Here is a 25,824-nt window from a genome sequence, read left to right on the forward strand (position 1 = left end):
CAGTGGCTCACGCCTGTAATCCCAGCACTTTGGGAGGCTGAGGCAGGCGGATCATGAGGTCAGGAGATTGAGACCATCCTGGCCAACATGGTGAAACCCCGTCTCTACTAAAAATACAAAAATTAGCCAGGCACAGTGGCGGTAGTCTCAGCTACTTGGGAGGCTGAGGCAGGAGAATTGCTTGAACCTGGGAGGCAAAGATTGCAGTGAGCCGAGATCACGCCATTGCACTCCAGACTGACAGCAGAATGAGATTCTGTCTCAAAAAAAAAAATGTCAGAGAAGTCTTTCTTGAAGAGGTGACAAAGGCTGGGTACTGAAAGCTGAGTAGGAGTTTGTCATTTGGGAGGCAGGGAAGCACTCGAAACAAAAGATACAGCTTATGCAAGGATTTGGTGGGATGAAAATATCCAGGCAAAAAAAGCAAAAAGCAAAAATCTGGGCTGGGTAGGTTAAGGGAGTGGGAAGGGATTTCTGATTTCCTGTAGATTTGGTTTGGAGAAGCAGGGGAAAGATGAGGAAGAACTGGGGCATGGCAGATGCTGGAAATCAGGCTGAAGGGCTTGTACTTCCTCCTGAGTATGATAGGGAGCTATGGAGGGTTCCTGAGGAGGGTGGAGTGACCCTGTCAGACTTGGATTTGAAAATGATTCCTCTGGATTAGGTAAATCCAGGGGTGCTGGCTTACACAAGAAGGAAGTGATGCATTTTTAGGGAGTAAAAGAGGTGATTTTGAGCCTGGGGCACAGGGAGAGGGTGGAGGCTAAGGCCTGGGAAGGAGTGCTCTTGAACCTGGAAGGGCCCAGCTCCCCAGGACCAGCCTTTGGCCTTGATATGACCTGATTCAGCTAAACAAAGCTGGGGAGCAGGGACAAGACCTGGGGGACTTGTCGGCTCAGTGCCCCTGAGGTAACCATTAATCCTTCCCCTGGGGGAATCCAGGGGCTTGTCCCTGGATGGGGCAGATCCTGGGGAGCATGGAGGAGCACACACAGGCAGGCTCGGCACCAGAGCTGGGAGCCCAGAGGGCTCTGATCAACAATCCTGCTGACATCCTAGTCATCGCTGCATATTTCCTGCTGGTCATCGGTGTTGGCTTGTGGGTGAGAAGTTGAGGGGGTGCTGCTGGGGGCTGCTGGCTTCTGGGGCCTAGGAGAAAAGTCTCAAGGGGACCCTAGGTGGGGGAAGGATGCTTGTATCTTTGAAGGACAAACCCAGGCCTGGGGACAAGTAGGTCTTTGGAGGGCCTCAGGGAGGCCCAGCCAACATTCCTTCCTTGTCTGCCTACCTTGGGACTGTGCTAGCTGAAGGGGTCCATGGATTTTTTTCAGGGTCAATATTCTAAATGGGGTCTCATTCCCCTGGCCACTTATGGCTGACCAGCACAAAATATGCAAGGCCCCCAGCAAGATCAGACCAAATCCACACACGATAAATCCTGAGTAGTTGGGATGGGACTAGTGGCTCACACCTGTAATCCCAGAACTTTGGGAGGCCAAGGCAGGGGGATCACTGAGGCCAGGAGTTTGAGACAAGTCTGGCCAACATGGTGAACCACATCTCTTTTTTATTTTAAAAAATGTATTGATTTTTAAGTGGGTAGGTGGTCTCACTGTGTTGCCCAGGCTGGTCTCGAACTCCTAGGCTCAAGCAATTCTCCTGCCTTTGCCTCCCAAGGTGCTAGGATTACAGGTGTGAGCTACTGTGCCTGGATGAGACCCTGTTTCAAAGAAAGAAAAGAAAAGAAAGGAAGGAAGGAAGGAAGGAAGGAAGGAAGGAAGGAAGGAAGGAAGGGAAGGAAGGAAGGAAGGAAGGAAGGAAGGAAGGAAGGAAGGAAGGAAAAGAAAAGAAGGAAAGAAAGGAAGGAGGGACGGAGGGAGGGAAGGAAGGGAGGAAAGAAAGAAAGAGAAAGAGAAAGAAAGAAAGAAAGAGAAAGGAAGGAAGGAAGGAAGGAAGGAAGGAAAGAAAAGAAAAGGAAAGAAAGGAAGGAGGGACGGAGGTAGGGAAGGAAGGGAGGAAAGAAAGAAAGAAAGAGAAAGAGAGAGAAGAGAAAAATTAGCCAGCCATGGTGGCGTGTATTCCTGTAGTCACAGCTACTCAGAGGCCAAGGTGGGAAGACTGCTAGAGCCCAAGAGTTCAAGGCTGCAGTGAGCTATGATCATACCACTGCACTCCAGCCTGGGAGACAGAGCGAGACGTTGTCTCTAAAAAGAAAAAAAAGATGTTGGCGGGGCATGATGGTTCATTCCTGTAATCCCAGTACTTTGGGAGGCCGAGGTGGGTGAATTGCTTGAGGCCAGACGTTTGAGACCAGCCTGGCCAACATGGTAAAACCCTGTGTCTCTACTAAAATATATTAAAGAAAAAAAAAATAGCTGGTTATGGTGATGCATGCCTATAATCCCAGCTTCTTGGGAGGCTAAGGCATGAGAAGTGCTTGAACCTGGGAGATGGAGGTTGCAGTGAGCCGAAATCACACCACTGCACTCCAGCCTGAGCAACAGAACAAGGCTCTGTCTCAAAAAATGAAAATAAATAAAAAGAAAAAGGAAAAATATGTGAAAAGATTTGGGGAATGAGACACTGGGATTAGAACCTGGGTTGCCCGAGTGTCTGGAAGAAGTTGGGGGTGTACAAATGATCAGGGAAGCTTGGCAGGTTAATCTTCAGCCTGAAACAAGGCTGAGGAATGTGATGAGGTGGCTAATGAGGTCTGAGGCTGTGCCCCAAACCCAGGTCTCCCCCCGCCTCTGTCTCCCAGTCCATGTGCAGAACCAACAGAGGCACCGTGAGTGGCTACTTCCTGGCTGGACGCAGCATGGTGTGGTGGCCGGTGAGACTGGCTGGGCTGGGAATGGGAGGGGGCCTGGAGAAGCAGCCCCGCTCACCCTCTCCTCTGGCCACCCAGGTTGGGGCCTCTCTCTTCGCCAGCAACATTGGCAGTGGCCACTTTGTGGGCCTGGCAGGGACTGGCGCTGCAAGTGGCTTGGCTGTGGCTGGATTCGAGTGGAATGTGAGGCCCCTTTTTCCCAATAATCCCACCTCCAGCAAGAATCCCTGGAAGGGTCACACCTTGGGGAAGCTCCAGGAAATGGGAAATGAGACTGGCAGTGGGACTTCTGAACAGAGGGGTGTGGTCGGGCTGGGAGTGGAGGTCACACATCCAGCCGGGAGGCAGAGGGGTGCAGGGGTGACCACTGTCGGGGCAGGGCTAGGTCCTGCTCCTGACCCATCTGAGCCAGCCTGCACCAGCCACTGCTTCTGGGACCCTCCATCTACTCCTCTCTGAGTGGAGTGGGCAGCATCAAAGCCAGAGAAGCACCTGTTGGGATGCACTCTGAAGCTGTGGCCTTCGAGGAATTCTGGGCCAAGTTAAAGCACTTTGCAGAAGCGAGGAGCACAGATAAAGCTCTGGGACTGCGGCTCCCCTTGGAGAGACGGCTTTGAGCTCAGGGCTTCCTGGAGGAGGTGGCCTCTGAGCTGAGCCTTGGGGAGCACAAGGTTTGGGTAGCTTTGGCTGGGGTCAGTCTGAAGGGTCTATACTGGGGTTCATATCTAGATGGGACAACATTAGGAGAAACAGGCCAGGAGTGATGGCCTGGAGAGACAAGGAGAGCTCCAGTTAAGACCAGGAGAGTGTCAGCTCTGTTCCTTAGTGCCCAGGCCCCGGGGCCATCACCTGCATTTGTCTTTTGGGCCCCAGGTGTGGCCCTTTCCAGGGCCACTTGATTGGAGTAGCGCCTTCACGAAGAGAAGGTCAGATCCTCGGGGGTGAGAGCAGAGCCACTCTCAGCGGCTGTGCTGCCCCCGCAGGCGCTCTTCGTGGTGCTGCTACTGGGCTGGCTCTTTGCGCCTGTTTACTTGACGGCAGGGGTCATCACGATGCCACAGTACCTGCGCAAGCGCTTCGGTGGCCGCCGCATCCGCCTCTACCTGTCTGTGCTTTCCCTTTTCCTGTACATCTTCACCAAGATCTCGGCGAGTACACGTGGCTGACGGGATGGGGCCCTAGAAGGGCGGGGCCTCGAGTGGGGTCTCTAGAGAATCCTGGAGGTCATGGGATGAAGGAGAAACTGCTGCAAGGGTCATGATGATGGAGGCAGAGCCTGCAAGGAATGTCTCCAGGGCACCAGCCACAGTGCTGGGACCTGGAAAAATGGAGGGAAGCTTTGAGGCTAGTAGGGGGTGGCCTGGGCAGGAGGTGGCCCAGGACACTGCCCTGGGTCCTGACCTGCAACTTGCTCCTCCCCCAAGGTGGACATGTTCTCTGGAGCTGTATTCATCCAGCAGGCTCTGGGCTGGAACATCTATGCCTCCGTCATCGCACTTCTGGGCATCACCATGATTTACACGGTGACAGGTGCCAGCAGGGGCTTAGGGAAGGGAGTGGGCCTGGGACAAGGCTGCCGGCTGTGGCTGGGGTTTAGGGATTCACCAGAGGAAAGCGGGCTGGAGAGGTTTGGAAATGTGGCATGGTCCAGGCAGAAGGAACTAAATCTTTGGAAAGCAAAGGCTTCCTTCCTCTCCACTGTCTCTTGGACTTTGGCTGGAAGTTCAGAAAGAGGAAGCTGTGTTGGGCTTGAGTGAGGACTGGGAGAAAAGCAAGATTTAGCAGCTCTTGCCTGCCTTAAACACTTGGAGAGCACACCTGACCAGTCTCTGAGATCTCTGGCCAAACCCAGCATGGTTCAGAGGGACCCCACCTGAGGTCAGATGCGGACCAGAGTAGGGGAGGCCTGATGCCAAGGCTGGCTTGAGGTGCCGGCCTTGGAACTGAGTATAGGATATGGAACTGAGTATAAGATACGGAACTGAGTATAGAACCTTAAAGAATCACTCTCTCCTATGATGAGGCAGAAAAAACTAGGGCCTAGAGAGGCCTGCTGGTGGGGGTCCTGCAAGTGGGTGCCTGGCTCTAAAACTCAGCCACACTCTGCTTACAAGGCCTGCTTACTGGTCCCCGAGTGCATGAGTCCCGAGAATGGACCATCATTTTGAAATTTATTTTCCAGAAAGGGGAACTCTCTCAAATTCCCACAAAGACACCTTCCTGCTAGGGCCAGCCTGTCTGTAACATAAACAGCTGGGCTGTCCCCTGACCCCGGACTGTTGCAGGAGGGCTGGCTGCGCTGATGTACACGGACACGGTGCAGACCTTCGTCATCCTAGGGGGCGCCTGCATCCTCATGGGTTACGGTAGGGGCTCGCCCACCCGGGAGGGGCGCGGAGGGCGCAGAGGGCGCGGTGGCGGCGGCAGAGCTCTTAGCCCGCGCGCCGAGCAGTCGCGCGTCACCGGCCTGAAGATCCTAAGGAGGGTCCCCTGACGGCCTTGCCCCGCAGCCTTCCACGAGGTGGGCGGGTATTCGGGTCTCTTCGACAAATACCTGGGAGCAGCGACTTCGCTGACGGTGTCCGAGGATCCGGCCGTGGGAAACATCTCCAGCTCTTGCTATCGACCCCGGCCCGACTCCTACCACCTGCTCCGGCACCCTGTGACGGGGGACCTGCCGTGGCCCGCGCTGCTCCTGGGGCTCACGATCGTCTCGGGCTGGTACTGGTGCAGCGACCAGGTGCGGGGGACAGGGCTGCGCCTGCAGCGAGGTCCGGGCTAAGCCGAGATGGGCGAAGCCTGAGCCCCTCCCCGCCTTTGCCCCGGTCGAAGGCACGGTCTGAGGGGCGGGAACCCCTCCAGAGTGCCGCTAAGCCAGATGGAACTTCCTCCAAATGCGCAGCTGAACTTGGGGCACTCCCGAGCCAGAGGCGGGGCACACATTAGAGCGAAACCGGGCGCGGCGCCGGGCCGAGGAGAGGCCCGTACGCGGGCAGCTGAATGCCCTTCCTGCAGGTCATCGTGCAGCGCTGTCTGGCCGGAAAGAGCCTGACCCACATCAAGGCGGGCTGCATTCTGTGCGGGTACCTGAAGCTGACGCCCATGTTCCTCATGGTCATGCCAGGAATGATCAGCCGCGTTCTATACCCGGGTAACATCCGCGTCCCCGCCCCGCCCCACCCGAGAGGCCTGGGCCCCGTCCAGCCCGTCCTGTGCCAGCGTCAGGGCGCCGGTCTCCCAGTTCCGTCACTCTTCTACGACTCGGGAGTCTGGGAGTGGAGTCCCGCCTCCCTCCGGGGGTCGCACGTCTGCTCTGCTAGGATTCCCAGCCCCCACCTCCTGGGATTCCCAGACCAGGCTCCGTCCTAGCAGCGCGGTGGCCTCTCTCCGGCAGATGAGGTGGCGTGCGTGGTACCCGAGGTGTGCAGGCGCGTGTGTGGCACGGAGGTGGGCTGCTCCAACATCGCCTACCCGCGGCTCGTCGTGCAGCTCATGCCCAGAGGTGAGGGCGTCCCCAGTCCACAGGCGCAAGCTCGCTGCGGAGCCCACTGCTGGGAGGGGTCGTCCCTCGCGCAGCTGCAGCCGTCCTGGCCCCTAGTGGCTCCAACAAGATAGCTACCGTCGGCCCGCAGGTCTGCGCGGACTCATGCTGGCGGTCATGCTGGCCGCGCTCATGTCCTCGCTGGCCTCCATCTTTAACAGCAGCAGCACGCTCTTCACCATGGACATCTACACTCGCCTGCGGCCCCGCGCCAGCAACCGCGAGCTGCTGCTGGTGGGACGGTGCGGCCTGGGCTTCCCTCCTCTCCTACACATCAGTCCGGGGCGGGGGCGCTCGCACGCGCAGGGTTCAGGGGAGCCCAGGGTCCAGGGTTCCATCCGACGGTCCCCGCCGCAGGCTCTGGGTGGTGTTCATCGTGGTAGTGTCGGTGGCCTGGCTTCCCGTGGTGCAGGCGGCGCAGGGCGGGCAGCTCTTCGATTACATCCAGGCCGTCTCCAGCTACCTGGCACCGCCCGTGTCTGCCGTCTTCGTCATGGCGCTCTTCGTGCCGCGCGTTAATGAGCAGGTGAGCGGCATGCGAGAGTGGCGACAGCGGGGCTGGGCTTGCACATCCTGAGCTGGCTGACCTCTCTCCTAGGGCGCCTTCTGGGGACTCATCGGGGGCCTGTTGATGGGCCTGGCACGCATGATTCCCGAGTTCTCCTTCGGCTCAGGAAGCTGCGTGCAGCCCTCTGCCTGCCCGGCTTTCCTCTGCGGCGTGCATTACCTCTACTTCGCCATCGTTCTGTTCCTCTGCTCCGGCCTCCTCACCATCATGGTCTCGCTATGCACCGCACCCATACCCCGCAAGCACGTGAGTGTCTGCCTCTGGACGGCCAGGTGTCCCAAACAAGTGGGCCACAGCAACCACTTGCACCCGTACCCGCCCTCGGCTTTCTGGAGTGCCCAGTGGGGAGGACCTGAATTTCTAGACTAAAGGTTGGGAGCCGGCTGGGGGTCCAGCTGCAGCTGCAATTGCAGAGCAAGCACATTTTTATTTAAATTCATTTATTCGAACTGGCCTGGGGGAGGCGACTTGAAGATGTGATGGGTTGGTGATTACAGCCTCCCAAAGCCAATCCTTGGCATGGCCTTTGGGACTCAAAACACAGGATCTGACTGGTGGGGCACAATGCCATCTTGAAAGCCCACAAAAAGGTTTGGTTTTGCTGCCACAAGGCAGTGGCTCTAGGCAGGGCTGATGGTGGCAGGGTGGGGTGGGGGCAGGTCAAGAGATCCTGGCTTGGAAGGATGGCTGGGATTCCCAGTAGCAGGAGGAAAGGGTGGGAGCACACAGACACAGAACACTGTGAGCAGGAATGCCAGGCCAGGGTCGCAAGTGATACCATCTGGGTGTAGACAGGAGACCTGAGCTGATGAAGCTGGGGGAGCAGAGCCAACAACTTTAAACACAAGCTCAGGGGCTCAGGGTTTGTACCGAGGGCACAGGGCAGCCACGTAGGGTGGAGTTGGCAAGAGCTGAACCTGGGCTGGGTGTGCAGACTGGACAGAGGTGGGTAGGGCAGGCAGTGACAACCTGGTGTGCAGGTGTAGAGGGACAGAACTCCCACCTCATCTGGGCTCCCACCCTCCCTAGCTCCACCGCCTGGTCTTCAGTCTCCGGCACAGCAAGGAGGAACGGGAGGACCTTGATGCTGATGAGCAGGAAAGCTCCTCACTCCCTGTACAGAATGGGTGCCCAGAGAGTGCCATGGAGATGGACGGTAGGGCACCATGCTGGGAGGTGGGGCTGGGGGAGCTGAGTTCCCTCGAACTAATTGCAGGGCCTTAATTTTCCCCAGAGCCCCAGGCCTTGGCACCTAGCCTCTTCCGCCAGTGCCTGCTCTGGTTTTGTGGAATGAGCAGGGGCAGAGCGGGCAGTCCTCCGCCCCCTACCCAGGAGGAGGTAGTGGCAGCAGCCAGGCAGCTGGAGGACATCAGCGAGGACCCGAACTGGGCCCGTGTGGTCAACCTCAATGCCCTGCTCATGATGGCAGTGGCTGTATTCCTCTGGGGTTTCTATGCCTAAAGCCAACTGTGTTAGACACCATAAGCCACAGCCTCACAGGAAGTGGAGGTGAGAAGCCTGCTCTGCTCCCCAGAAAAGCTAAAGGGGCAGTGGGGTAAGAAGGTCCTGGCTCCCCTTCTCCCAGCCTTCCTCTGCCTGGGGCCCACTGCATCTGATTGGCAGTCACTTCCCATGCGGGCCTGGCCCACCTGCCACTGCAGTTGCCCTAAGGAAAAATAAAGCTGCCTTTCCCTCCCTTCTGCTGTGGCCAAAGTGTCCTTGCTCCAGGCTCCTGTCCTGGGCTTGGGCCTCCATTTGGGCCGCTCACAGGACCTTCTTTTCGGGAGACAGAAGCCACGTGGCCCTCCACTCGTCCACCTCTAGCTGGTGCTTCTCGGTCTTCCAGCCGGCATCCTGCAGTCCTGGGGAGAGAGAATGGGGTGCTGCCGGGAATGCTGGGGACAAGGATAAGGAGAGGTACAGGCTGGGTGCAGGCTTTGTGCACTACTGGGGCTCCCAGTGCCTCTGCTGGGTGTCTGGCATAAAATGAGGCTATAACCACACCTGGTTGCAGCAAGAATTCACTGAGACAGCACATAGAAGAGCGCTGGGATGGAACAGGCGCCAGATAAAACGTCCTCATCAATGTGAGGGCCTCCCCGCTCCATCCTCCCATCTCCCACATGCCAACTAGGATTACACAGACTGTCCACACTGACGCTACTTCAGAGACCATCCTAAGCTCTCTGTCCTATAGACAGGGAAATTGAGTCCCAAACTTAGGGACTCAATCAAGATAGTAGGGAGAACCCATCTTTTTTTTGAGATGGGGTCTCTGTCACCCAGGCTGGAGTACAGTGGTGCAATCTGGGCTCACTGCAACCTCTGCTTCCTAGGCTCAAGAGATCCTTCCATCTCAGCCTTCTGCTAGTCCCACAGGTGTGTACCACCACGCCCAGCTAATTGTTTTGTATTTTTCGTAGAGACAGGGTTTTACCATGTTGCCTGGCTGGCCTTCAACTCCTGAGCTCAAGTGATCTGGCCATCTCAGCCTCTCAAAGTGCTGAGATTACAGGTGTGAGCCACTGTGCCAGCACAGTCTTTTTTTTTTTTTTTTTGAGAGAGGGTCTCACCCTGTCACCCAGGCTGGTACAATCATGGCTTACTGCAGCCTCCACCTCCCCCAGTCAGGTGATCCTCCCAGCTTAGCCTCCTGAGTAGCTGTAACCACAGGCGCAGAAGCACACCTGCCTAAGTTTTTTATTTTTTGTAGAAACAAGGTTTCACCATGTTGCCCAGGCAGGGTCTCTCTCAAGCAGTCTGCCCACTTAGGCCTCCCAAGGGACTAGAATTATAGTTGTTAACCTCTGCAATGGGCCCAAGAACCCAAGTCTTTTACCTTTCAGGTGGAAGGGTGGGGAAAGGCAGAGCCCCCAGGGACAAGGCTTCAGGGGCCAAGCAGCCATGAGCTCAGGAATGTTACCTTTCAAGAACTTTGGGAACAGCATGTCCAACACTTGGTGCGTCTCCTTGACGATGACCCAGGTCTCTTTCTTAGGACCTGGGAATGGGGGTGCAGAACCAGAAGCTCTGTGTCCTCCAGCATGACAGAGCCTGTCCTCTCTCCTCCCCACCCTAAGGCATCAGCAGTCTGGATCGTGAGGCACTTACCCGCCTGCACATGGTTCCTCAGCTCCTCCAGTTCTGCTGGAAGGGGTCCATCTCCCTGCAGGGCCCCAAGCATCAGCCCATGTGTGGCGGCCCTTAGGACGGTCTTGGGGTCTGCCTTCTGGTTCAGAACTACCTGTACCTGGTCTGGAGACCAGGGATGGACTGGTGTCAGGGAAGGGCCACCTCCCAAATCCCCTTGATCCCATCATCCTGCTTCCCCGGTCTCTTCCCAGAGACCCTGGCCTGGCATGGAAGGCCAGCCCCTCACCTTTCCTTTCCAATTCATTTCCTGTTGCTCCCCAGTGCTCAGGCCAAACTGACCAATTTCCAAATACAACTTCACAGCAGCTCACTGAGCTGGATCTATTTTGCATTTCTTTAATGGCTAGTGAGAATAAACGCCTTTTCACACTCAACCAGCAGACCAGTACACTCAAGGACATGTTTACCCAAGAGGCAACCCAGGATGGGAGAGAAGGGTGGTTTCCCACGGACAGCAAAGATCACAGTCTTATTAAGAGTGCTGCAATGTATAAGGCACTTGACAGTCACATTATTTGACCCTCATAAAAACAATGCAGGGAATAAGGCAGGTACTGTTAGCTCCATTTTACAGAGGGGGTGAAGTGAATCTCACTGGGGCATTGTGGCTGTAATATGAATGATCTAGAGCAGCCCCAGAACAGGCAGTCTCCAAACTGCACAGCACTTGGGGCCCTGGGTTGGAGGAGAGGCTGATCCAGGAGGGTGCGTCTTAGGCTGGGAGAACAAGGCACACTCACTTCGTGACTGGTCCCAGCAGAGGAGGTAGGGTTCTTGGTGCCCCTCAACCAGCTGCTGCAGCTCAAAGACACTGAGGGGAGAGGAGAGTGCAGTGGGGGCGGAGGACAGCAAAGGCACGCGTGCCCATCAAGCCACTGAATGGCCACCCATGGTGAACCAAAATGATCTATGCTTCACCCAGGTCCCATCACTTCCTCTCTCCCTCAGCCTTACCCATACCCCCAAATCCATCCTTTCTTCCTGTATGCAGTCATGTCCATCCTCCCCATCTGCCCATCCTTCCCTCACCTGCCAAACACATCCCTTACATCTGCTTCATGTTTTATACCCTTTCCTCCCTCACACACCCGCAATGACCCCACGTCTGTTCAGCAGCAATGAACCACCCAGCAGAGAGGCAGGGCCTTGCCAGGGAGGCCAGTGTGTATCCGGAGTGAGGGGCATGTTTGGGAGTGTGGGTGGCGGTGGTGATGAGTGGGAGATGCCAGGCCACTCACCTGGAGACCAAGCGGTGTAGGGGGACCCCCAGGGATAGAGACGGAGTTGGCCAAAAACCTGTGGGAAGCTGGGGTCAGGACGCCTAGGCAGTGGGAGAGGCTGAGACACAGGACTCGAGACCAGGGGTGGGGTCACCTGTCCACAATGGCTCCATGCGGTTGGCTGTGGTGGGGTCGAGCACCTCTCCCCTCTGAAGGTAGTGCTTTAGGACCAGCCGGAGCCGGCCTTCGTTCAAGGTCTCCATGACCAGGGCTCGGACTGCACGATAGTTCGCGTAGATGTGGAGGGCAGTGAGGAAGAAGAAACATCCGAAGCTGAAGCTGGGGCAAGAGAGTGAGGTAGCCGAGGCGGGCAGAGGCCCAGCTGGGGCTCTCCTGCCCACCCTGCTCCCAGCTTACCCAGGGAAACCTGACACGAGAGGGAGCATCAGGAGGCTGACCAGGAGCCCCGCCAGGTTCACCAGCGTCTCCTGGAAAATGGCAGAGGGGCTAGGAGTTGGAGGGTGCCCTCCAGGCCAGACTGAGTACCCCTAAGTGCCTTTTACCCCATCCTCCCTGCTCCACAACCTCCCAGGGCTCCCTAGTGAATTGGGGGTAAATTTTTAGTTTTTGGAGTGAACTGTCATTTGCCAGCTTGAGGTGACTCATAGCTGTAGTACCAGCACTTTGGGAGGCTGAGGCAGGCAGATCACTTGAGTCCAGGAGTAAGACCAGCCTGAACAACGTAGTGGGAAAAAATTTAAAAATTTTTCTCTCTACAAAAAAATTTGAAAATTTGATGGGGTGCAGTGGCGCACGCCTGTAATACTAGCAATTTTGGAGGCTGAGGTGGGCAGATTGCCTGAGCTCAGGAGTTCAAGACCAGCCTAGGCTGAACATGGTGAGACCCTGTCTCTATTAAAACACAAAAAAATAGCCAGGTATGGTGGGTGGCACACTCCTGTATTCCCAGCTACGCAGGAGGCTGAGGTAGGAGAATTGCTTGAACCCAGGAGGTAGAAGTTGCAGTGAGCAGAGATCACACCACTTCACTCCAGGCGGGACAACAGAGCAAGACTCATCTCCAAAGAAGAAAAAAAAAATTTAAAAATTAGCCAGGTATAGTGGTGTGCACCTGTAGTCCCACCTACTCAAGAGGCTGAGGCAGGAAAACTGCTTGAGCTCGGGAGGTCAAGGCCAGCCTGGGTGACATAGTAAGACTCCAACTCTTCAAAATACAAAAAATCTAGCTGGTTGTGATGGCATGTGCCTGTATTCCCAGCTACTCAGGAGGGTGAGCCAGGAGGATTGTTTTAGCCCAAGAGGTCAAGGCTGTAGTAAGCCATGATTGCAACCCTGTGCTCCAGGCTGAGAGACACAGTGAGACCCTGTCTAAATATCTCTGTGTGTCAGTTGCTTCTTTGCCCTGGTAAGTACAGTGTCCTTGGAATACCCTTGAACATGTCTTCTTTGTTTTGTAAGTCACCATAATAGTTCCACACTCAGGCACTCACTAACGTTGAGTACTTTTTTTTTTTTTTTTAAAGAGATAGGGTCTCACTCTGTCACCCAGGCTGGAGTACAGTGGTACAATCACAGCTCATGGCCACCTCAAACTCCCGAGCTCAAGTGATCCTGCCATCACACCTCCACTAATTATTACTACAATTTTTGGTTCAGATGGGTCTTGCTATATGGCTCAGGCTGATCTTGAAACTCCTGGGCTCAAGCGTTCCTCCGCTCAGCTTCCCGAAGTGCTGGGATGAAAGGCATGAGCCAGAAGAACTTTTATTTAATATTTAAAAAGCTGACTGCTCCCCTCCCTTGAAGCTCCCTTGGTACACAATAAGGGGCAGATAAATTTGCAAAGGGGTCAAGAAATCACCCGGGAAGGAACAAGACCCACACCTCTTCCCTTGCGTATCAATGTGATGAGAACACTCTGATGGCTGGATTGAGGTCACCCTAGGGGAAGAGACCCCAGGCTACCTGCCCGCAACTCATCATGAGGGAGGAGTCTGGACTGGTATCCCTGACTGGGCTCCTAGGGAGAGCTGGTCCTGGCACAGAGAGGACTGAGGCTGGAGAGCTCTTCTCACCCAGCCCTACTGGCAAGGGCGTGTGCTGTGGAAATAAAAGCTATGGGTGTGGCAGGAAACTGGAGATCAGGGACCTTAGGAGCTCAGGAGCAGAGTGACCTCTCTCCCAGGTGGGAAGAATCATTTCCAGTGGCCATATCCAGTGACAGCAAAGCTGAATCAGCAGAAAGCTGGGGGCTGCTACAGGACTGACATGTTCCCAGGTTAGTCCTGGATACGTCACTGGCTCTGTGGACTGAGGAAGCCCCGTGGCCTTGGGAAAAATGGCTTGGGGTTAGGGAGAGGGCTGGGGGCCAGCGAGAGAGCAGGTGAGGGACAGCAGGCATGGAGCTGGGAGTCCTGTGTTGAGGGGCCTGGGCTGTGCTTCCTTCCTGCTCTTTAACAGCCTGTGGACTTAGGTCTGGAAGGGACAGTGGGCAGAATGAGCCTGAGCGTCTCCTGAGAGAAGGGACTTGCCCAGCGGTTCCCAGGGTGACGGGACCTCTCCACACTTTATTTCCTTTTCTGTTCTAAGGCAACCGTGAGCATTTACTGCTCACACTCACTGTGAGAATTAATGAGTTCCCAGAAATAAAACACTTGGCACATGGTTAGTACTTAATAAATATTAGCTTGGGTTAAGATTATTATAAGCCAAACAGTGGAAGAGAAGACCAGAAAGTAAGAATGCATAAAACAGCAGTTTCTAAGTTGCTTCAGTGTCAAAGAAAACCATCTCACACTGCTGGGACTTCCCTGGGCCTTCATTTCCTCATCTGTAAACCCAGGATAAAGTGGTACCTACCTCACGGGGTTGGTGTGAGAGTTTGTTTTTGAGACAGGGTCTTGTTCTGTCACCTGAGCTGGTGTGCAGTGGCATGATCAAGGCTCATGCAGCCTCCACCTCCTGGGCTTGAGGCTGGGACTACAGGTGTGCACCCCCACACCTGGCTAATGTTTCTTTCATATATTTTGTAGAGATGGGGTCTTGATGGGTTGCTCAGACTGGTTTCAAACTCCTGGCCTCAAGTGATTCTCCCACCTTGGCCTCCCAAAGTGCTAGGATGACAGGCATGAGAGTTAGGTGATGCAGTGCATTTAAGTGCTCAGCACAGGGTTTGCAGAGGTCTAATCCATGCAGGGTTCAGCCTTAGGGGTGTCTCTACCCTGACTCCAGGCTCCCTGGGGCGGGTGGAGGGGCTGGGCCAGCAGGCATGCTAACCTGCTGAGTGGAGGACCCAGCCAGTGACCCAGCAACCCCACGTGCTGGGTGCCTCTGACTTTCCAATTGCCTTGACATGTGGGGCTTCATGTGATAAGAATATCCAGCTTGCAAGGTGGGGTCTAGAGAGGGCAAGGCCAAGGGCTTGCTCTCAACTACACAGGTGGTGGGCAGAGACTGAGATCAGCTCAGACTTGCTGCCACCATAGCCCAAACCCCTACTCCTGGCTGTGTGTCTTGAGAGTCAGCAGGGAGCACCTGCATGTCTTCCTGTGTGTTCCTGGGCCCTCCGGGGCACGCCCCTCCCTACCCCACGACCTCTCTCCAGCCCTGCTGCTCACCTGGCTGCTGTCCTTTGCTGACACGTCAGCCATGTTGTTCCTCCGGGCCTGGTGCACAGTCAGGGCAGCTCGAGTGGCCCCGCCAGCGACACTCACAATGCACTGGGTGGGGAAGGGATGAGAGAAGGTCGGCACAGACACGTGCCCTGGCAACACAGGCACTTAGACCAGCTGGAGAAAACCAGGCCCTGGCCAAACCCCGAATGCCATCCTTGGTATCTAGTTCTTACCTGGACTCCCCCTAGGCTCACCTCCCCTGTCCTGTTCTAGGAAATGAGTCTTACCTGCCACTACCACTCTGGGGACTAGCCCGACAGCATCTCAATTTCCTTCCCTAGGGTGGAGGCCCAAAGATCACTCTCAGCCCAGAACTCCTGGCCCTCCAACTCCTGCTTTGGCTACACCTTCCCCACTGCTGGCGGGAGGCCCAGGCTGGTTTCCGACTTCCTGCTTCCATCTGCCTCCTTTAATTCCTCCACTCTCCTCTTGCCCCAGTTAAAGCTGTCAAATCCTGCGCTGGTGGCCCTGACCTCCCAGGGCGCCCAGATCTCTCCCTCTTAGATCGCAGGATATAGCTCATCAAGGAGGGTCACTGGTCACTGGCATTCATCCCGAGTTCATCAAAGCTCTTTTACTTATTACTATTACTTTCATTTATCCTTAGTTTTTGAATAGAGACAGAGTCTCCCTGTGTTACCCAGGCTGGCCTAGAACTCCTGAGCTCAAGAGATCTTCCCACACCAGCTTCCCAAAGTGCTGGGATTACAGGCGTGAGCCACCACCCCTGGCTGAAGGCTCTTTTAGATGCTAGACATAGACTTAGGTGCTGTGATACAAGTCAGACCCAGGCCCTACCCTCATGGAAGGTAAAGATCAGTAGGCAATACACAAATAAACAAGTTAATATACAGGGAGAGGAAACAGTCTGTTCAAAGGCCAGAGGAACAAGGGACAAAGTGAGGCTGGCACTTTGTGGCTGGCAGGGGCCTGACCACGCAGAACCTGGCAAGCCGGGTGAAGGTCTTTTCCTAAGAGCAGCGGGGCAGCAGAGTGACCTGATGACTTTCGTCTTTGAAAGGATCCCTGGGCTACTCTGAGAGGGTAAGGGCAGGGAGGCTACCTGGGAAGTAATGGTGCTCTCTCAGCAGCGAGGGGTGGTGATAGGGACACAGAGAATGGACCAGAGATTTTGAGGGGGGAAAAATAACAGAACTGAAGGTTCAGCTGAAGGTGACAGGTAAGGGGAAAGGGGAAGAGGAGGTGGCAGTGATGGTGGCGGCAGCATGGATGACAGCTAGGTTGGCTTCTCTTGGTGCAGCTGGGAACGGAGGCTAACTCTACAGAAAGGGTAACTCTACAGAGAGATCTTAAGAGAGAATTTCCTGGCCTGTTCCATTCCCTTACTGGACAGATGAAGAGACTGAGGCCCAAAAGGCAGAATTTGAAGCAAAAGCCAGAGGGCACAACCCTTGGTCCACAGCCACAGCTACAGCTATGCTTTTCTCTGGGGTTTCCTACCCTGTTTGGGGGTGCTCACAGCATTTAGGCCTGTACCATGGAAGCTAAATATCCTCCGCCACAAGGAACCACTGCACCCCAAATGCCAGTGCCTTGCAAAGAAACACACCCCTAATGTGATTTTTAAGTCAACAGATGGGACTTGGAACGGGTCTTCATCTTCTTGAGTCTCTCTTCTGGGCCAGGTACTTTGACAGGATATGCTCTTTACTGAACCACGCCAGGCCTGAGTGTCCTCATCTGGATGAGAACAACCTGCAAGGGTTGTGCAGACAGCAGCCTGGCGTGGAGGAAGCGTGTGCCTGCGCCCCATGTGCCCCCAGCTCACTGTGTGGTCGGTGGTCTGTCTCTGTCCCACCTCTGGACCTGGAGCTGTGCTGTTTCTTTTGCCTGGAACACCCCCCTACACCTTACACTCCCTCTTCAGGACCCAGGCTCGCGGGAGCTCTTCCTACCCTCTCTGACCAAGCTGGAATCCCCGCTTCCCCCTCTTGCAGGCCTCTATATTTATCATTTGTAATAGCTGTACCTATAACTTCACAAACACTGGTGCAATTATGTGTGGTTTCCTTTCCAAGCCAGGGGGGGCCCACATTCTGTGCCAAACAAGCAGTAGGCACTCAATAAATACTGTACTGAAAGAACCAAAGGGAAGTTGAGAAAGCTGGTCCCAAAATGTCAACACTGGACCATCCCTTCCACTTCTCAGCTTGGAGCTCCTGCCCCAGTCCTCTGGCTCTAGACATTGCTTTACACTGTCTGGGGCCCTGGACGCTGTCTGGCTGGAGGAGGATCAGAAAAGATGGTTGGGTTCAAGTAGAAACATCTGAACTTTGTCACTCTTCTACAAGTGGCTTGAACACAGAGCCCAGGTGAACCCACACACTACCAAGGCAGGTGTCTTGGGCAGACGGATGCCCCAGAGGTGGCTACCTTGGCCAGGTTGCTGGTGGAGACAGTCATGGTGAAACAGATTGGGTATACGGGAGCCATAATCTCAAGGAACATGGCCACGTCATTGAGGATGTCTGCAAAGAGCCTGGGGAGGGATCAGAGGTTAAAGGTTAGAGGTCAGAGGTAGGACACTTTCATAATAGAAGACTCTCCTCCCCCGTGCCTGTCCCTCCTCACCTCCACTGCTTGGCATTGCAGTCCAGTTTGCTCCTGTTGGGAAGGAGAGGTTGTCGCAATTTGGATTTAAGGAGAAACATCCTATGGGCAGTGTGGGGAGTCCTGGACCACAGTAAGGTCTGAAGGGCTCAGAAAAACCCACACCCCCCAGATAGACATCTGTCCCCACACCCTGTCACTGCTACCTAAAATGCCATCAATAGCTGGGAGGACCTTCAGTGACTCATTGATCAGCTATTGTCTCCCTCTTATGAACCCATGATTTACCAAGGAAAAATCCTGACTTGTGGCTGCTCCCCAACCTCTGGCTATCCTTGGAGGGAGGCTCTTCCTGGGTTCCTCTGCCTGTCCCCGTTCTTCTTCTTGCTTTAGAGTGAGGGTACACAGTGAGCATATTTTGGACTAGTAAACACTGCGTTTAGTGTGTAACCCTGCATGTTACAGACAACTAGCCCTCACAGGGGAAATGATTTCCCTGGATTACACAAAGTGGGGGGAAAAATCCAAGAGAGAGAGCTGGGCTTTGACATCCAGGCTTAGGGTATTTCTGCTACACAACACCGTGGATGGCTGCCTCCCCTGACCTTTTCATCGGACAGTGACTCTCTGGCCTGTGCACAAACACTTGGGAACCACTTCTCTAGGGTCCCATTGGCAGGAGATACTGCAGCCCCAGCTCAGCTCAGGATTTGTAGCATTAGGCCCGAGTCTCAGTTTGAGATCTCCTGGAGGGAATGGGAACATTCTTGGGGGAGGGCATGTGACACACAGGAGGAGATCCTGAACCGCTGGATACCATGGAAAGCATAGGCCTTAGGCTCAAATCCCATCTCACTAGTTACAAGGTGTATGGCCTGGGCAGGTAGCTTCTCTCATCTAGGTATATTTCACATTTATGGAATGTACATGTCCAATCCCATCCTACAGAGTTGCTGTAAGGATTACAGACAACATACAGAGGCTCGGGGGCACAGTTACAGCTCTTAATGGTGGCTGGTATTTACTGAGCCCTTACTATGCATAATGCTACATGCATTAAGCACTTTGCATAGATCACCTCATGGAACCCTTACAACTACAATTAATGCCAATAATATTGCTATCATTACTACCACCACTGGGGAGAGGTGCCAGAAGTCTGCTGGCCGGGAAGACACTCACCCTTTCCACCAGGCAAAGATGATGCGGCCTAGCATGCCAGTTGAATCTGGGGGAAAGAAGGCAAAGGTAAGGAGCAAGGAAGAGGCATAGGAGCAGTGGAGCCTGGCAGACCCTGGCACTGAATTGGCCAATTTACCCTGAGTCACTGCCCTTAGGAACTCAGTCTGGTACTAGAAGCTGTGGATAGTCACAGCTGCATGATGGAGTCTGAAGTGCCTAGACATAGCAGTTCCTCAAGTAGACATGGACAAGAAACGTTCTTTGCAGAATTGTTCATAAAGGCAAAAAAAGTGGGAATAATGCAAATGTTACAGAATAAAGAAATTCTAATATATCTACCTAGAGACACTCATTCATAGATGAATACTCATAATAAACTCTTACATGAAAATAACTCATGAAGACCACACACAGCACAGTTGATAAAGCTCTAAAACTAAAACTAAATGACATAGCACTTAGGAACATTTACCTATTTGATAAAACTATTCAAAAGACAGAAAATCTTAAGTGGAAATTCAAAGGTTATTGCTAACCTATCCTAGCTCTTAGCCTGGGCAGCTGGCTCACAGGTGGTCCTTATGAGATAAATAAATGAAAGGATTTGGACCAGGTATGGTGGCTCAGGCCTATAATCCCAGCACTTTGGGATTACAGGGGATTTAGGCCCAAGGACCACTTGAGGCCAGGAGTTCAAGTGGTCTTTGGGCACTCAAGACCAGCCTGGGCAACACAGCAAGACAAAAAGTAGGAAAGAAATCAGCCAGGCATGGTAGCATGCCTGTAGTCCCAGCTACTTGGGAGGCTGGGGCGGAAGAATGGTTTGAACTCAGTATATCAACGCTGCAGTAAGCTATGATCACGCCACTGCACTGGAGCAAGACAGCCTGGAGTAAGACAGTCTCAGAGCAAGACACTCTAAGAAAAAAAAAAAAAAGTTTGAACTACAGCTGGGGTTGCAGGGCAGAGGGACAGGCCTCCTTAGGCTGGGCAGAGTAAGAGAAGTCTCTGGAATCAGTGGGACCTTGGACCTTCATTTGCACAACAAAAGCTTTCTGGCTACCTAACTCTCTCTGCCAGGAACTTCATGACCGCAGTGACTGAGATGATTCCAGGCTCAAAATCCAGCTGAAGAGCAGACAGCAATCATCATAACATATACTGACTTAGGCCAGGTGGATCACCTGAGGTTGGGAGTTTGAGACCAGCCTGACCAACATGGAGAAACCCTGTCTCTACTAAAAATACAAAATTAGCCAGGTGTGGTGGCGCATGTCTGTAATCCCAGCTACTTGGGAGGCTGAGGCAGGAGAACTGCTTGAACCCAGGAGGTGGAGATTGTGGTAAGCCGAGATCACCCCATTGTACTCCAGCCTGGGCAATACTCAGTGAAACTCCATCTCAGAAAAACAAACAAAGCAAAAAACCCCACTGATTTAGACCAGGGATTGGCAAACTGTTTCCGTTCCCCGGTTTTGGAAATCAAGTTTTACTGAAATGCAGCCATGCCCATTTGTTTACAAATTGTCTATGGCTGTTTTTGTAAGACTACGGCAGAACTGAGTTGCTGCAACTAAGATCATAAGGCCTGCAAAGCATAAGATCTGGCCCTTTACAGAACAAGTTTGGGAATCTGGACCATTCGTTATACAGAGTAGCACCCATTAAGCCTGGCAGTAATGTTTTAGAATCAGACACCTGGGAGGGACTCACACAGTGGGCACAGGCAAGGATAGCTGCGAGCAGAGGACTTGGACTTGTCTGACCTTGAGGGCACTAACCCTGACGTGGGGATTAAGGAGAAAGGACACTATGTTATGGGAATGAGGGCTGGGAGCTTCCCACAAAATATAAATGCAATGACACGGACCAGCCCTCCCATTCACCACTGAGAGCAGATGCACTCTCCCCTTTCCAGAGCCTTCTTGGACACTGAGGCCTTCGAACCCCACCCTGGACTTGAGACCACTAAGTGCTCCAGTGCACACGTGAAGAACCTGTGCCTTTTCACCTTCACAGTGATCCTGCGACCTTTGTAGGATCGTTCCCCTTCACTGAGGCTCCGATTAGATTGGTGAACAAAATTGGGACATTTTATAAGAAAATATGGATTTCCACCTTCTTTGGAAGAACCTGAAGGATGGCCACACTGGCCCGCCTTTTCTCACGGCCAGCATCAGCTGGGGCCACCTCACTGAAGGAGACCATGGGTCCAAACTACTCCTATCCGGCCTGCTTCATTTCTCCATTTCTGTCCTATCTGGCCCTGTAAATAACACCCAATAGGGTGGTTTGACAGGCCTCCCATCACTCACCTTAACCTCTTCTCTTCAAGTACATTATATTCTAGGTAAAATGATCATTGTACCATTCAAGATTCTGGCATTGGATCAACTTAGTGACTGTGAACATGGCAAGATTACTTTTACCTGTTGAGAAGGAATCCACTGGGCCAGACTCTTTTTTTTTGAGACAGAGTCTCACTCGGTGGCCCAGGCTGGAGTGTGGTGGCATGATCTTGGTTCACTGTAACCTCCAACTCCTGGGTCCAAGCGATTCTCCTGACTCTGCCTCCCGAGTACCTGGGATTACAGGTGCATGCCACACCTAATTTTGTATTTTTAGTAGAGACAGAGCTAATTTTTGTATTTTTAGTAGAAATGGGGCTAATTTTTATATTTTTGAACTCCTGACCTCAGGTGATCCGCCTGCCTCAACCTCCCAAAGTGTTAGGATTATAGGCATCAGCCACTATACCCAGCCCAGATTCTACTTTTCTTCCCTTTGGCTACACACTTGTATCCACTCAGGTGTATGTCCTCCTTGGGCCACCAGGCAGAAAGACAGCCTGTTCTACCTTTCTATGGATCATCAGAGGCATTTACAGGACTAATGATATATATACTCCCTATAATCTGAAAGTCAATACTGTCCACTAGAGTCCTAGTAAGGAATCAGCTGTCCACAAATTGTACTTGGCTCCACTTGAAAATCCTAGCTGGTAAGAGTGTGGTAGTTAAGAATGGGACACAGGAGTAAGTCTGCCTGGGTCAAAACCCTGGCCCTAAGTGACCTTGGACAATTACTTAACCACTTTGGCCTCTGTTTTTCCATCTGAAAAAATGAATAATGGCAACTAACTAATATGGCTGCTGAAGAGATCAAGCCACATATTACATGTAACTGTACAAAATGTGTGGCTTAAGGTAGGTCGCCAAAATATTAGCAACAAGTTTTATTACTATTGCTACTCATGACAATTAGCTCCATGTTCCACTGAGAGTTTTGTAACTGAAAATGATCACATCAAAAAAATTCCAACTGAGTTTCTCATATGAAGCTCTGCATAAAAATTTGTTTGATGAAGCTCTGAATAAAAATTTGATGAAAACGAACTTGTAAAATCCTAATCGAGAGCTTCTTTTAATATCAATAAGAAGTCTTTAAAGTAGATTTTAAAAAATCCTTTCTTTTTTTTGAGACAGGATCTCATTCTGTCATCCAGGCTGGACTATAGGCACCTACTACCACAGCTGGCCAATTTTTGTATTTTTTGTTAGAGACAGGGTTAAACCATGTTGGCCAGGCTGGTGTACAACTCCGCATCTCAAGTGATCCACCTGCCTCAGCCTCTCAAAGTGCTGAGATTATAGATGTGAGCTACCGCACCTGTATCTTTAAGTGATCTTAATTTTTCTCAGTAACCTGCCTGAGCTAGAGGTTGAGCATTCCTCTTTTTTTCCACACAGGGTATTGTTCTGTGGCCCAGGCTGGAGTGCAGTGGTGCTATCTCGGTTCACTACAACCTCCACCTCCTGGGTTCAAGTGATTTTCCTGCCTCAACTTCCCTAGAAGCTGGGATTACAGGCACACACCACCATGCCTGGCTCATTTTTGTATTTTTAGTAGAGATGGGGTTTTACCATGTTGGGCAGGCTGGTCTTGAACTGCTGACCTCAACTGGTACCCCCACCTTTGCCCCCCAAAGTGCTGGGATTACAGGCATGACCCACTTCGCCCAGTACAAGGTTGAGCATTCCTAATCCAAACACCTAAAATCTGAAATGCTCCAAAACCTGCAGCTTTTGGACAGCAGACATGATGCCACCAGTAGAAACAGCTGATGGTGAAATAGCACAAATTGTTCTGAATCAAGGCAATCGTGGTAACAGTGACAATGAAGATGACGTCGTTAACACTGCAGAAAAAGTGCCTACAGACAACATGGTGAGGATATTGAGGGGATTATTGAGGCCCTAGAGCAGCCTACATTCATAACAGAACAAGAAATCAGGCAGTTTACAGAATCCAAGAAAGACTTCTAAGACAGAAACCATGGTTATGAGGCAGATGACTCTGGAGGAAACATTTTAAAAAGGCACACAGCAGAATGCTTCCTCATCCCTAGAGGATGTTTCCTGTCCTTCAACTGCTTTTTTAAGGTGAGAAGGTATTTCTTCTCACCTTAAAAAAATAAATATGGTGTCCAGTAACCTTTTCATCAAAACAGCACTGTAGCTGAAGGCTGAGAGCCTGCTACTGTTTGTTGCTGCTGCTGTGGTTTAGAAGCTGATACAGGTGTTCTGGTGACCTGCTGTGTTGCTTAATTACCCTGAACATACAATTTCTCATTGTCAAGTGGTATGTCATGTTTTATACCGTTAAGTACTTATTCGTGAAGGTATAAGAAAAGGACTGCTTCTTGATAGCATCTACATTCAGAGTCAGGAATGACAGGGACACCAAACAACCAGATTGTCCACATGTGTGGCTGAGATAGTGACATCTTTGCTTTCTGATGGATCAATGCACACAAATTTTGTTTCATGCACACTACTGAAAACATTGCATAAAACTGCCTTTAAGCCATGTGTGTAAGGCATATATGAAACATAAACGAATTTCATATCTAGACTTCAGTCCCATCCCCAACAAATCTCACTATATATGAAAATATTCCCAAATCCAAACAAAATTCCGAAATCCAAAACACTTCTGATTACAAGCATTTCCCATAAGGGATATTCAACCTGTATAGGCAACATGTTGGTGATATCACATGAAAACACCAATTACTGACCCAAGCTCCAAATGCATTCCAAAAATACAGCCAACAGGCTGGGTGCGGTGGCTCATGCCAGTCACTTTGGGAAGCTGAGGCAGGCGGATCACCTGGGGTCAGGAGTTCGAGACCAGCATGGCCAACATGGTGAAACCCTGTCTCTACTAAAAATACAAAAAAGTTAGCGGGGCATGGTGGTGCATACTTGTAATCCCAGCTATTTGAGAGGCTGGGGCAGAAGAATCACTTGAACCCAGGAGGTGGAGGCTTCAGTGGGCGGGGATTGTGCCAGTGCACTCCTGCATTCCAGCCTGGGTGACAGAGCGAGACTCCCAGTCAAAAAAGAAAAAAAAAAAAAAGTCAAGGAGGGGTCTCCCTGTTGCCCAGGCTGCCTCAGCCTCCCAAAGTGCTGGGCTTAAAAGGGTGAGCCACTGTGCCAGTGTGCTCAGTCTTAATGGTAAAGGAGGTTCCTGTTTCTCCAAAAAATCCAGAGAGGCTTACCAGAGAAGTGGCCAGACTGATGCTACCAGTGGAATGAGCTTTCCCTTGGGTCTCATTTATTAGGTTGGTGCAAATGTCATTGTGGGTTTTCCATTACCTTTAATGGCAGCAACAACAAAGAAACACTGCAATTACTTTTGCACTAGCCTAATAAATATCCCCTGGGAGCAATAGTGAAAGACAAAGGATAGTGGCAAAAGCCATGGGGCCCCCTCCTGTACAACGTGAAACAACTTCTCTTTTCTGTTCTATTTCCCTGTCTGGGTGGCATGGTACCAAACTGTATCTTTTTTTTTTCTTAAACAATTTTTTAAAAAGCTGTATGCACTCAGCAGCTAGTCCCTCTATTATTTACAGCATCATCTGATATCACAGGGCATTACAGAATACCTTCCATTCTTTCCAGTCTCTCCTCTCCTACTCAGGACCAAGGATATGTTTTTTTTTTTTTTCCTGGAGCTCACCAATTTTCCCTATCCTGGGCAGCTGGCAGTTTATTCAATCAATCGCATTCTCATGCAATCCTCCACAGAGAATAGGAATAAAGGGGAGGGGACAGGATTTAGGATCCAGATGATTTAGACTCAAAAGTCTGTGTGGAGAATGGAGTGTGGCTGCTGGGCTGGTGAGTGGGATGAGGGTCTTCCAGATGTGGGCGGTAAGATTGGGTTACAAAGCACCTATGTAAGCACTGGGGGGGACCTGCCTGAATTCTACCTAATGGGGCATGAGACCATACATACACACACATCAGAGCCCAGCGAAGGCAGGGCTGAGAGCAGCAATACGTGAGGCTCCAGAGGTCCAGCTCACCTTTCACGAGCCAGGTGGCCGTGGCAGCTGAGACGGTGGCTTTTGCGTTCCCCACCCCTATGCCCAGCAAGACTGCATGGGTGGCCAGGGAGCCGGAGAGGCTGGAAGCAAAGGCCTGGAGAAGATAACGAGCACGGTGAGAAGCGGGCGCAGGAGCGTGGCGGTGCACGTGGCGTCATCTTTTCTGGTTCTCAGTGTTTGGGGCCTGTCAGAGCCCCCGGCTCCGGGCCTCGGTCACCCGTATGTAACTGGGGCGGGAAGGGTGGCCTGCACTGTCCCCTGCCCCAGACGGCCGGGCTGACCTGGACGGAATCCCACAGCTGGTAGGGCAGATAGTCCGGGCTGACGCTATCAGGGAAGCCCTGCGGCAGGAACACGGCTTGGAGCCCGGAGAGGGGTGGTGAGGCGGCACCGGGAGCCCCCACTTCACCCGCATCTCGTCCTTCGGGTTTGACCGTGAAGGCCCTGGAGAGCCCCCACCAGCGCCAGCCCCGGACCTCCCACTGCAGGCTCCCGTCCGCGGCTGCACGGCAGCCCCGTGCCTCCCCGGAGCCGAACTGCTCGGAGCACAGAAGGGCCGGCAAACCCGCGTCGTCAGCCATGCCGAGCTTCTGGGTCCCAGCCCCGCCCCTGCTGCACAGTGGACGTGGCAGGCGGCGCTTCCGGCTGGGCTACGGCGGCTGCGGAG

At 52.7% G+C, this 25,824-nt stretch overlaps 2 protein-coding genes, 1 long non-coding RNA gene and 1 pseudogene across 10 annotated transcripts; 2 read left to right on the forward strand and 2 right to left on the reverse strand.

Annotated features, from left to right (window-relative positions):
* The first annotated feature begins 963 nt into the window (after positions 1–963).
* SLC5A2 (solute carrier family 5 member 2) lies at positions 964–8,638 on the forward strand. The gene is given in 13 exon segments (XM_035267485.3): positions 964–1,103; positions 2,762–2,833; positions 2,909–3,013; positions 3,814–3,978; positions 4,255–4,360; positions 5,116–5,196; positions 5,341–5,570; positions 5,846–5,981; positions 6,225–6,332; positions 6,463–6,613; positions 6,729–6,897; positions 6,970–7,185; positions 7,969–8,638. Coding segments are annotated over 13 exon segments (2,097 nt in total). The 5' UTR covers positions 964–977; the 3' UTR covers positions 8,401–8,638.
* On the reverse strand, positions 7,363–25,749 carry RUSF1 (RUS family member 1). 7 transcript variants are annotated; one of them, XM_002761933.6, is made up of 13 exons: positions 25,439–25,749; positions 25,137–25,251; positions 18,761–18,806; positions 17,600–17,632; positions 17,402–17,507; positions 14,951–15,052; positions 11,730–11,800; positions 11,467–11,651; positions 11,331–11,388; positions 10,833–10,903; positions 10,051–10,194; positions 9,863–9,940; positions 7,363–8,801 (listed from the first exon to the last, which is right to left on the reverse strand). In XM_002761933.6, exons 1-13 carry the CDS (start codon positions 25,736–25,738, stop codon positions 8,704–8,706), a joined length of 1,407 nt encoding a protein of 468 aa, XP_002761979.1. In that variant the 5' UTR covers positions 25,739–25,749; the 3' UTR covers positions 7,363–8,703. The 7 variants fall into 7 exon arrangements, with proteins under 7 accessions (XP_002761979.1, XP_008985813.1, XP_008985812.1 ...); XM_008987565.6 differs by having other exon boundaries at positions 9,863–9,969; XM_008987564.5 differs by lacking the exon at positions 17,600–17,632.
* Positions 8,748–10,466, forward strand: LOC144578622 (uncharacterized). The gene is made up of 2 exons (XR_013524794.1): positions 8,748–8,856; positions 10,020–10,466. It is a non-coding gene; the product is annotated as an uncharacterized LOC144578622 (long non-coding RNA).
* On the reverse strand, positions 12,730–14,134 carry LOC144578620 (uncharacterized; annotated as a pseudogene). Its single transcript, XR_013524792.1, has one exon. The product of XR_013524792.1 is annotated as an uncharacterized LOC144578620 (transcript).
* Positions 25,750–25,824: the final 75 nt, after the last annotated feature.

Source organism: Callithrix jacchus, chromosome 12 (assembly GCF_049354715.1).
Source record: "Callithrix jacchus isolate 240 chromosome 12, calJac240_pri, whole genome shotgun sequence".
In the NCBI taxonomy this organism is placed as follows: domain Eukaryota; kingdom Metazoa; phylum Chordata; class Mammalia; order Primates; family Cebidae; genus Callithrix; species Callithrix jacchus.

Coding starts and splice junctions, on each gene's coding strand:
- RUSF1 (XM_002761933.6), bottom strand. CDS start 25,738: ATGGCTGACGACGCGGGTTTGCCGGCCCTTCTGTGCTCCGAGCAGTTC. Junction 11,801..14,950: donor CAGCAAAGGACAGCAGCCAG/GTGAGCAGCAGG, acceptor GCCATTTTCCAG/GAGACGCTGGTGAACCTGGC. Junction 10,904..11,330: donor CTACACCGCTTGGTCTCCAG/GTGAGTGGCCTG, acceptor CTCTCCCCTCAG/TGTCTTTGAGCTGCAGCAGC.